The sequence below is a fragment of the Camelus ferus genome, chromosome 10, assembly GCF_009834535.1.
Source record: "Camelus ferus isolate YT-003-E chromosome 10, BCGSAC_Cfer_1.0, whole genome shotgun sequence".
Taxonomy (NCBI): domain Eukaryota; kingdom Metazoa; phylum Chordata; class Mammalia; order Artiodactyla; family Camelidae; genus Camelus; species Camelus ferus.
Genome location: NC_045705.1, coordinates 56,548,922 through 56,561,129, shown reverse-complemented (window position 1 = coordinate 56,561,129; position 12,208 = coordinate 56,548,922). Strand labels below are relative to the sequence as shown.

General features: G+C 36.9%; 1 protein-coding gene and 1 pseudogene across 1 annotated transcript; both read right to left on the bottom strand.

Annotated features, from left to right (window-relative positions):
* Positions 1–1,502: 1,502 nt before the first annotated feature.
* On the bottom strand, positions 1,503–2,447 carry LOC102514493 (olfactory receptor 52B4). Its single transcript, XM_006173616.2, has one exon. The coding sequence runs from the start codon at positions 2,445–2,447 to the stop codon at positions 1,503–1,505; it is 945 nt and encodes a 314-aa protein (XP_006173678.2).
* Positions 2,448–10,823: 8,376 nt separating this feature from the next.
* On the bottom strand, positions 10,824–11,802 carry LOC102516810 (annotated as a pseudogene).
* Between the last annotated feature and the right edge of the window lie 406 nt (positions 11,803–12,208).

The following is a 12,208-nucleotide window of genomic DNA, read 5'->3' as shown; positions in this document are numbered from 1 at the left end:
AAAAATTATGATTGTGTTTTGGGAGAAAAAGTGCAGCTGTCAGAAGCACACTATACAAGATAATTAGGAAACTAAGTAATGCTTCTGTCTTGTTGGTATAATGGGAATTATGTACCACAAGAGAAAAACAGAAAGCTGAGTCAACATTTATTAGGTTCAGGAGCATAATCTTTAAAAACACCAAGGTAAGCTGGTCCCTTTATTTTGTATATATTATCAATTTAGGTAGGATTCAAAAAAAAAAAAAAAAAAGACCCCATTTTGCATTATATAGATGAACACAAGTGGGGAAATCTTTAAAATTCAAAATTAAATGAATCTCCAAGAATAATGAAAAAGGCTTCTGACATTTTTTTTTTTGTATTCAGAGGAAAAGTGTAGAAATAATAGATCTTATTGACCCAAGGACATACAAATTTGTTCTCTTCAGTCAAAATGTTATTGGTTTGTTACTTTTATGCTCTCAAGGCAAGCGTTAATTAGTCTCTAAAATTTTTATTTTGAGTATGATATACTAGGACACAACATGATAATGTTTCCATTGTGGCAAATAGAAAAAAATAAATAAATTGCAAAAATCATTTATTAAGCCATCAGAGAGCTAGGAAAGTAACAGACACAAGATAAATAAAACTTCAAGAGCCCGGAGAACCATCCAAAAGAAAGCTGCCAACCACTTCTTGCCCCAGCAGCTATTTGGTGATTCTGGACGTGGGCTAAGGATCAATCTTGTCCCGGGAAGGGAGTTTCTCCTGGGGGAAAGAGAAGCCAGCAGAGCTTTTAGCAGCCATACAGCACTGCAGTAAAAATTTCAAAACTTGGAGGCCTCAAATGCATAGCTGTTTTTAACTACGGGACATCTGCTGAGTATCGTGGCTGCATAGGTACTGGGAGCTAAACCAAGAGATCTAAAAGGCAGTAAGACATCTCCTGAATTCCTGTGACTCCTGAGACAGAAAAACCAACCAGTGTGAGAGGGCTGACTAAACTATATTCTAACCTCTCATTTCTGTCATTTTTCATCTTCTGAAGCTGCAGAGTTGAGTCTAAGAGGCCAAGTTAAGAGATCTCTCATAGGAAGAACTGAATCTTCCACAGTTTCTAAGACTGAGGAGAAAAGGGTCTTTCAGGATCTTAGTTTAAATCTCTGAATACTTCTGTCCTAGAAATAAGAGCATAGAAGACAAAGACTGAGTGTGACTAAAACTGAAACCTGGCCTTGACTCAGGCCAAAGCTTCACTGGAGTGAAGTGAACAGCTGCTCACCTTAACTGAGTAACAGAAGATAGAAAAAACAAACACTTCTGAGAGAGGATAACACTGTCCGTAGCCTCTACAGATTTTTTATTAGCATAGTAAGTATAAAACTATAAAGTACTAGACATAAAAAGAAGAAAAACTTTATAATCAGTGATCAAGAAAAAAAACTGAATAGCAGACTGGTGCTAAAGCTCACAGAGAGAATTACTGAGAAAGTACAATGTTAGTTTCCATCATCACATTTATTTCTGCTTTCTAAAGAACACACGAACCACCTGGTCCCTGATCTGTTTGGTCTTGACCCCATAAATTATGGGATTCAGCATAGGTGGAGCCAGAATATAGACAATGGCCAGCAGGACATGGATATGGGGTGAGATGTTATGTCCAAATCTCTGAGTGAGGACTGAAAAGATGCCAGGTGCATAGAAAAGGATGATGACACAGATATGGGCACCACATGTATTGAGAGCTTTGTGGCGAGCATCTCGGGTTGGAATGCAGAAGACAGCACGGAGAATCAGCACATAAGAAATAAAAATTAGTACAACATCTATGACCAAAGTTGACATTAGGACAAAAAAACCATACCAAATGTTTACGCGTATATCATCACAGGAAACATGGGCCAAGACAATGTGCTCACAAGCCGTGTTTGGGAGGATGTTACTCCAGCAGAAATTTAGTCTCTTCAGAAGAAATACTATGGGCAAAATTGTACTATAACTTCTCAAAAAGATAGTCACACCAATTTTCCCGATCAGTGCATGTGTAAGAATAGTGGTGTATCTCAGTGGGTAGCATATGGCAATGTAGCGGTCAAACGCCATCACCAGCAAGATCCCTGACTCAGAGATGAAGGTGGAGGAGAGGAAGAATACCTGAGTGATGCAACGATCAAGAGAGATCTCCCCAGCACGGAGCCAGAAGATGGCCAGGGTCTGAGGTACTGTGCATGTGGAGAGGACAAGGTCTGCTCCGGCCAGCATGCAGAGGAAGAGGTACATGGGCTCACAGAGGCTGCGCTTCGTGAGGATAATGCAGATGAGCAGACTGTTCCCAAGCAGGGCGATGGTATAGGAAATGAAGAATGGGATGGAAATCCACATATGCTGATCCTCTAGACCAGGGATGCCCAGTAAGTGGAAGACTGTGTGGCTAACACCAGTGTGGTTTAAGGCAGCCATGTCTGATAAAACCACTAGGAATCCACCATTTATGTGCAGAGACAGAAAAAAAAATGCAGATCACATTCAAAGATTTTCTTTGATATCATTAGCACTTTGGCACCTTCCTGATCACATTCAGTTCAGAAGGTGCTGTGAGCTATGTTATATATAAAAGATGAAGTTTGTTCTCTAAATGAGATCTTAATCAGAAAAAACAATATAGACATGCACAACTAAAGAAAGTAAAATTAAGTTACTATCTTAGTTGTACAAATAAAACACAGTAACACAAGAGATGTAATGCTTTCTGTATTTGTGAAGTTTTAAAGAACAAGCACATACCCCAAGTAACTCTTGAAGGTAGTGTGATATCCCAATAGGCAGGAGTGGCACAGAGAGTTTTTCTTATGGAGGCACAGAATAGAGCTAAGGAGCTCAGGAACTAAGGTCTGGTTCACAGGTAAACTTGCATGTACTAGAATGGTTGCTCGTCTAATCCAACGTAATGATAAGGAACTTCTCAAGTGCCTCATGAAGATTTTCACAGTTTTGATCCAGATGCCTTCAGCATCCTGAGGAAGTCATCTCAATCTTCCTGCTTTGTTCTGCTAAGAGAATTATCCCTATTCGGGGTGCTTCTCACCACCTGCATGATACATCTCCCCTTCAGCTACTCTTTTCCTTGCTTTCACAGGAAGTCTAATATCAGAGTACCTATCTCATGAATAGAAGCATGTCTAATTAGCTGTCTATGATTTCCCCAATTGATTGTGAACTTTCTGTGGTTTGTGTGATATCTTTTTCCTTTGTGCATTTCTAGAACCTAGCACACTGAGACATAGTGTTTAGTCCTCAAACTGCCTAACAAAATAATCCAGTAACAAGTAACAACTATTGCATCAGTGGATGATACATCAGGGCAAGGAAGTAATGAATAAGCCCCTAAATAAATACCTTAAAAGTTTACAGTAGTCAGGATTTGGGACCAATGTAGAACTTTACCTGTAAGTACTTAGTGCTCTATGGCACAATAAGAGGTAAAGAGTTCTTCACATCCACTTCTCCCTCCCTCTCCCTTCCATTATCAAATTCTCTATTCTACTGGAACATTCCATAATTGTGACTCTGATCCAGTGCTGTGCTGGTAAACTGGCTCAGCAAAATATATATATTATATATAAACACACACACACACACACACACACACACACACATAATGTGTGTGTGTATATACATAACATACACACAAAGATACGTACATACAAATAAATAAAATAAAATAAAACAAAGCCTGTTTCATAGTGTTTGCCAATTTCTATGCTGTATATACCCCCACCATGGCCTATTTCAAGCTACTAACATGATATCACTGGGTGTGGAATCTGAAAGAAATATGCATAGTTGCACAATCTCATATTTTGTGAATCTGTAAATGGCTCCAGCACACAACTGCTCTATTCTTTCCAATTGGGCCTCTTTCACACCAAAGAAAGTTCCTAATATTTTCAGCCTGCGTTAGGCCCCATCACATCTAGTCAGGAGTAAGTCTTCCCCGCTGCAATTTCACCCCACAGAAACACAATTGCACTCACTTGTTTCATATGGCGTTCTCATGAGCTAAAATGGAATTAGTTGCAATAAGACTTTAAGAGTGACGGGGACCAGGGATCTGAGATTTTGTGCCTTTGCCTGAAGCCCTCAGGGACAACTGTTACCCCAGGGAGTGCAGACATAGAGCTGTCTTTTCAGCAACACCCTCTCTGACCTATATAATTGGGTCACATCATTATGGCTTTCCAACCCTGCCCATACAACTCTGTTCCCCACAACATCATTCCTGGACAGGTGGGCACATGTGCTTTTGCCAATTAATAAATTGTTTGTATTACAGCACAAATATATCTGTTTCCATTTGAATGGGAATCAGCAAATATTAATTCTATTTTCAGCCAGCACAAGTAATTTGAAATTAACATAAATTATTTTTAATCTGAGTATAATATATTCCTTCAAAGTTTAGATAAACGTGAAATTAAATATATGCCATATGTTTAAAGTCATTTAAACTATGGGATTCATAATAATGATATTTTAAACATTTAGGTAATAAGACTTTAATGTCTTTTCTAAATCTATTTACACTATGTATGTGAGCCAAGATCAACTATGAAGAACATTCTGTACTATCTTCTCCTTTGGCTACCAAATAACCTACACTGAAACCTACTTCAGTAAAGTTCCTCTTGCCGATAAAATGGTCTCCTCCTTTTTACTGTGTTCCTAAATTTTAATTTTTATTTAGTTAGTCCAAGGGACTAGTACACACATATTTGTAAAGGAGAAGCAGCTTTATGTCTAAGAAGCACCTTTGTGTCTGTGTATGATGATAAAACCACAGAAGTCTAGTCAAAATATTATTAGAAGCTGATTCAGAACTCTCCTCCCACTTAGAAAGGAGCTGGATAAAAATGTTTACTTGTTTATTGTTGTTGTTGTTAATGAGTTGTACTTTCATTGTAGAAAAATATCCATCCTTACTGATGGAGGCTGATGGTTAATACTATCTACTAGTCCAATTGCCTAGGCCAGGGGACCCAGGTAGTTGGTCAAATGTTGCTGTGAAACTACTTTCTAGAAGAGATTAACCTTTAAATCAGACTCTTTGAGCAAAGTAGTTTACTCTTCACAACGTGGGTGGGCCTCATCTACTCAGTTGAAGGCCTTAAGAGAATTCCCCAAAGAAGAGGAAAACGGGAGCTGCAACATCAACTCTTCCCTGGGTCACCAGCCTGAAGTCTACCTTGCAGGTTCTGGACTTGCCAATCTCCACAAATCAGTGAGCCAATTCTTTAAAGTAGATAAACACACACACACACACACACACACACAAACACACACACACACACACACACACACCCTATTTGTTCTATTTTCCCGGAGAATGCTGACTAATACAGAGGCCAAAGATACTTTGTATGGATATATGTTTTAATTTCTTTTGGGAAAATACCTGGGATTGGAATTGCTTCGTCATACAGAAAGTATAAGTTTAATTTCATAAGAAACTGCCAAAACTTCTCTCAAAGTGGCTATATACTCTCACTAGCGTGGTATGAGAATTCTGTCTGCTCCACATCCTCCCCAGTGTTTGTTATTTGTCTTTATAGTTTTAGCAATTGCAGTAGGAGGCTAATGGTATCTCACTGATGTTTTAATTTGCATTTCTTTAATGATCAATAAATATTGATTACTTATTGTCCATTTGCAAGTCTTTAGTGATGTGTCTTTTCTAATGGTTTGCCCATATTTAGTGTGTTTTTGTCTCTTTATAATTGTGTTGTAGGTTTCAGATATCCTGGATACAAGTCTTTTGTCAGATACATATTCAATAAATATATTCTCTTGGCCTGAGGCTTGCCTTTTTTACTTTTTTTAACATTTTTTTTTTTTTACTTTTTAACTTTTTCTTCTTTAATATATGTTTTGATGAGAGAAGCTTTTATTTTAATGGAATCTAACTTACAAATGTGTTTTGTTTATTCCTTTTTGTGATCTGATAAGAAATCTTTCACTACCCTCATGTCACAGAAATATTCTATTTCCTTCTAAAAGTTTTATGGTCATTCTTGAATTAATTTTTATGAATAGTGTGAGTTAAGAGTAGAGATATATTTGTCTCCATATGGATATACAGTTTTCCTGGAATCATTTTTTAATTGGACTTTCCATTACTCATTGAATTGTTTTGGCAACTATGTTGAAAAACCAAATGTCCCTGTAAGTCAGTCTCCATTTCTGGGATTTCTATTCTATTCTATCTCATTAATGTATTTGTCTATTTTTTATGCTAGTACCACACTACTGAAGCTTTATAGTAAATACTTATTTCTGGTGGAGTAAGTTTTTTAACTTTGTTCTTCTTTTCCAGTTTGCTTTAGATATTCTAGGTTTTTTGCATTTCTGTATAAACTTTAAAATCAATTTATAAATCTCTTTCTAAAAACACTGCTAGAAATACAATTGAGGTTGCACTGAATATATAGATCATTTTAGGTAGAGCTGGAATCTTAATAATATTGAGTCTTCCAGTCCCTGAACATGAAGCATCTCGTCTCTTACTTAGGTCTGCTTTAATTTTTTTCAGTGACATTTTGTAGCTATCTGTATGAATCCCCTGAATTTCTTTTGTTAAATAAACTCGTTCTTAGACATTTAATGGAGGCATTGATTCTATAGCAAATGAAATAATTCTTAATTTTATTTTCTGATTACTTGATGCTTATATATAAGAATATAATTTATTTATATTATATTCTGTGACATGGATAAATTCAAGTATTAGTTCTGGTGGTTATTATGTAGATTCCTTAGGATTCACTACATACTTTTTAATGTCATCTGCAAATAAATACAATTATATTTCTTTTTTAACAACTTGAATACCTTTTTTTGTTTTTATTCCATTATTGTAATGGTTATGGCCTCTAAAATAATATTAAATAAAGGTAGTGAGAGTAGGTATCCTTGCCTTGTTCCTGATTTTAGGAAAGTGTTTAATTTCACATTTGAATACAATGTTACTGGTTGATTTTACAGGGGTGCTATTTATCAGGTTAAGGAAGTTCACCTCTATTCATAGTTGCTGAGAATTTTTATTCTGAGTGGATCTTGAATTTTACCAAATGCCAACCCTGTGATTTTGCATTGGAATTAGAGAGCTATCAGTATGAAGTAATGATTCAGGGAGAGAATAAAAGAGCTTTTGTTCTCCTTGACTCTGATAAATGAATCAGTGAAACAAAAATAGCAATGAACATACCTGGGGCTCTAACTTGTTTTTAAAATACTACTCTCACTATAAACAATTATATGGCGACAAATTGAAAACCTAGAAGAAATGGACAAGTTTCTAGAAACATGCAGTCCACCAAAACTGAATAAAAAAGAAAGAGATAATTTAAACAGACCAATCACTAGAAGTGAAATAGAATCAATAATAAAAAGAACTTCCTTGTAAAGAAATGTTCCAGACCAGATGGCTTCCCAGGAGAATTCTACAAAACATACAAAGAAGAACTTATGCCAATCCTTCTCAAACTCTTCCAAAAAACTGAAGAGGAAGGGACACTCCCAAACTCATCCTATGAAGTCACCATCACCCTGATACCGAAACCAGACAAAGACACTACCAAAAAAGAAAATTACAAACCAATATCTTTGAGGAATGTAGATGCAAAAATTCTCAACAAAATATTAGCAAACAGAATCCAACAACACATAAAAAAGATCATACACTATGATCAATCTGGGTTCATCCTAGAGACACAAGGTTGGTTCAAAATATGCAAATCAATCAATATGCTACACTACATCAACAAAAGAAAGGACAAAAGTCATACAATCATTTCAATTGATGCAGAAAAAGCATTTGATAAAATTCAACACCCATTTATAATAAAAACTCTTACCAAAGTGGATATAGAGAGAAAATATCTCAACACAATAAAAGCTATTTATAATAAACCCATAGCCAACATAATACTCAATGGTGAAAAGTTGAAAGCCTTCCCACTAAAATCAGGAACAAGACAAGAATGCCCATTCTCACCACTTCTATTCAACATAGGATTGGAAGTCCTAGTCATAGCAATCAGATAAGAAAAAGAAGTAAAAGGAATGCAAATTGGAGGAGAAGATGTAAAACTGTCACTATATGCTGATGACATATTGCTATATATAGAAAACTTTAAAGGCTTCACAGAAAAACCATTAGACCTGATAAAAGAATTTGGCAATAGTAGGATACAAGATTAACATACAGAAATCAGTTGCATTTCTTCACACTAACAAAGAAATGTCAGAAAAGAAAAAAAAAATTGCTTTTAAAATCACATTAAAAAAAAACTTAGGAATAAACCTGAACAAGGAGGTGAAAGATACATATGCAGAAAATTATAAAACACTGATAAGGAAAATTAAAGATGATTTAAAGAAATGCAAAGATAATCCCATGCTCTTGGATTGGAAGAATTAAAACTGTTAAAATGACCACACTGCCCAAAACAATCTACAGTTTTAATGTGAGCCCTTTCAAATTACCCAGGATATTTTTCACAGAATTAGAATAATCCATCCAAATATTTATATGGAATCACAGAAGACCCAGATGTGCCAAAGAAATACTGAAGAAAAAGAATGAAGGTGGAGGAACACCTCTTATAAATGCCAGGCAATACTGCAGGGCTACAGTATTCAAAACAGCATGGTACTGGCACAAAACAGACATACGGATCAATGAAACAGAATAGCCCAGAAATAAACCCACACACATATGGTCAAATAATCTTTGACAAAGGAGGCAAGAATATACAATGGAGAAAAAACAGTGTCTTCAACAAGTGGTGTTTGGAAAGCTGGACAGCTGCATGTAAATCAACGAAATTAGAACACACCCTCACACCACACACACAAAAATCCTCAAAATACCTTAAAGTATTAAACATAAGAGCAGACATCATAAACCTTGTAGCGGAGAACTTAGGCAAAACATTTTCTGATATAAATTGTAGTGATGTTTTCCTAGTGCAGTCTACCAAGGTAATAGAGATAAAACCAAAAATAAACAAATGAGATCCAATTAAACTTAACAGCTTTTGCAAAGTCAAGGATACCATCAACAAAATGAAAAGACAACCTACAGAATGGAAGAGAATATTTGCAAATGATGTGACCGACAAGGGACTAAATTCCAAAATATACAAACAGCTCATACATCTTAATATCAAAAAAAAAAAAAGCAACCCAATCAAAAAATGAGCAGAAGACCTAAATAGACATCTCTCCAAGAAGACATCCAGATGGCCAACAAGCACATGAAAAGATGCTCAACATTACTAATTATTAGAGAAATGCAAATCAAAACTGCAATGAGGTATCACCTCATACCAGTCAGAATGGCCATCATTAAAAAGTCCACAAATAATAAATGCTGGAGAGGGTGAGGAGAAAAGGGAACCCTTCTACACTGTTGGTGAGAATATAATTTGGTGCACCCATTATGAAAAACAGTATGGAGGTTCCTTAAAAAACTAAAAATAGACTTACCCTATGATGGAGCAATCCCACTCCTGGGCATATAGCCAGAGGGAACTCTAATTTGAAAAGATACATGCACCCAATGTTCATAGCAGCACTATTTACAATAGCCCAGACATGGAAACAACCTAAATGTCCACTGGTAGATAACTGGAAAAAGAAGTTGTGGTGTATACATACATTGGAATACTACTCGGCCATTAAAAAGAATAATATAATGCCATTTGCAGCAGCAACATGGATGGTCCTGGAGATGATAATTCTAAGTGAAGTAGAAAGATAAAGAAAAATGCCATAGGATATCATTTATATGTGGAATATAATAAAAGGACACAAATGAACTTGTCTGCAAAACAGAAATATACTCACAGATATAGAGAACAAACTTACGGCTAACAGAGGGTAAGAGGGGTGGGAAGGGATAAATTGGGAATTTGAAAATTGCACCTCTTGGGGAGTGATAGAAATGTTAGCTATCTTATTGTGGTAGTTGTTTTATTGGTATATACATCTTTCAAAATTCATCAAATTGTACATTTGAAATATGTATAGTTTACTGTATAGGAACCATACCACAATGAAGGTATTTAAAAAAAAATAAAAGAGGCCAGGAATCAGGACAGCAAAGGCCTTGGATGCTCTGCTGAAGAGATCATTGAAGAACATGCCCTGACACAGAGACTGGGGGAGTTCCCCTTCCTCAGCATTCTCCCAGCAGATGCCACCCCATCAGAAACCACATAAGTCTTTTCCCAGCACGAGTGATTAGCCTCAGTTTTCTCAAGTGTTAATCTGCAACATATGCATCACACAATTCATTTCCACTCTCCTAAAACAGATACACAAGATGGTAGGATATAAACTATAAAATAATAGAAATAACTGCAAACTTTAGGAGCCACTGAGCCATTCTAGATAAAAGAATGTCATTTACTTAGAATGAAGCACATAAAGGAACAGAGATTTCTATGTGATTGTTCAGATATCACAAGATGTCTCAGAGATTGAGAAACTCAGTTAAGAAGAGTTGAGCAAATTTCTGGGCCAGAATACCGTTCTTATTGATCTATTTTCAATTATCAGGTTAGTGTTAAAAGAGACACACGACTCCAGGAAAAGAATCTCAGGTTCTTTGCAGGATGTAGTTTGCCCAGTCAGACATTACAAAGCTTTCTGAGATTGTTTTGCCAATAGAAGATACAACTCCTGGGAACTCACTGATAAATTTTCTTCCAGAGGTAAAATTTGCTGTGCTATTTCTTAATATTTCAGCTGACCCTTGTCACCCACCATTGATAGCTAGAGATGCTGAAGACTCTGTTCCTCCTCCAAAGTTATTTCTGCTTTGGGAAAAACGGTATGAACCACCTGCTCCAGGATTTGCTTGGTCTTGATCCCATAAATGATGGGATTCAGCATAGGTGGAGCCAGAATGCAGACATTAGCCAACAAGATGTGGATATGAGGTGGAATGTGGCGTCCAAACCTCTGAGTGAGGGTTGTGAAGATTCCAGGCCCAAAAAAGAGGATGATGATGCAGACGTGGGAGACACACATGTTGAGAGCTTTGTGATGTACATCTTGGGAAGGCATGTGGTAGACAGCATGGAGAAACAGCACATAGGAAACAAAAATTATCAGGACATCTAAGACCACTGTTGACATTACCACAGAGTCCATACCAGATATTCACTTGAACATCATTACCAGCATATTTGGCCAAGCCACTGTGTTCACAAAAGTTGCGTGGAATTATACTATTTTGGCAGAAAGTCAATCTTTTCAAAAGAAATACTAAGGAGAAAACTGCACAATAACTTCTTAGAAAGATGGTAACACCAGTTTTCCCAATCAGCGTGTATGTAACAATAGTGGTGTATCTCAGTGGGTAGCATATGGCAATGTGGTGGTCAAATGCCATCACCAGCAAGATCCCTGATTCAGAGATGACAGTGAAAGAGAAGAAAAAAGATCCGAGTGATGCAGCGATCCAGGGAGATCTCCCTGGAATGAAACCGGAAGATGGCTAAGACCTGAGGTGCCGTGCACGTGGAGAGGACAAGGTCTGCTCGGCCAGCATCCAGAGGAAGAGGTACATGGGCTCATGGAGGCTGCGCTTCATGAGGATAATGCAGATGAGCAGACTGTTCCCAAGCAGGGCGATGGCATAGGGAATGAAGAAGGGGATGGAAATCCACACGTGCTGGTCCCCAAGGCGGGGGATGCCCAGCAAGCAGAAGACTCTGTGGCTAACACCAGTGTGGTTTAAGGTAGTCATGCTGAGGGAGACCACTACAGACATCACTTCTTACTCACAGAGTCAGAGGAAAACACAGATTTTCTTTTTAAAGTCACCAGGAGATTTTAGCGTATTCCACACTCTTCATCTTCTTTGAGCATACAAATAAGAAAACGCAAAAGTGAATAAGATATATTCTCTGAGCTCAATGAGTGACACACTAATTAACAGAGATACATGTTTCCAACTAATCAAATTACAGATAATTGCCGTATGTCTTCTACAAACAGATGGTTATGAATGCAGAGAGAAAACCATTGTGTGTGTCTGGAAGGGAGTAACAGATGATACTTAAACTTGACATTGAGTAGCTTATCATAAGGTGAAAAATGAAAATGGAGAATCATCATGGAAAATATTTGAGTTCCTAAAACATTCCCAACCC

Bases quoted from the DNA above. Each gene is read 5' to 3' on its own strand.
- LOC102514493 (XM_006173616.2), bottom strand. From the start codon at position 2,447: ATGGCTGCCTTAAACCACACTGGTGTTAGCCACACAGTCTTCCACTTA.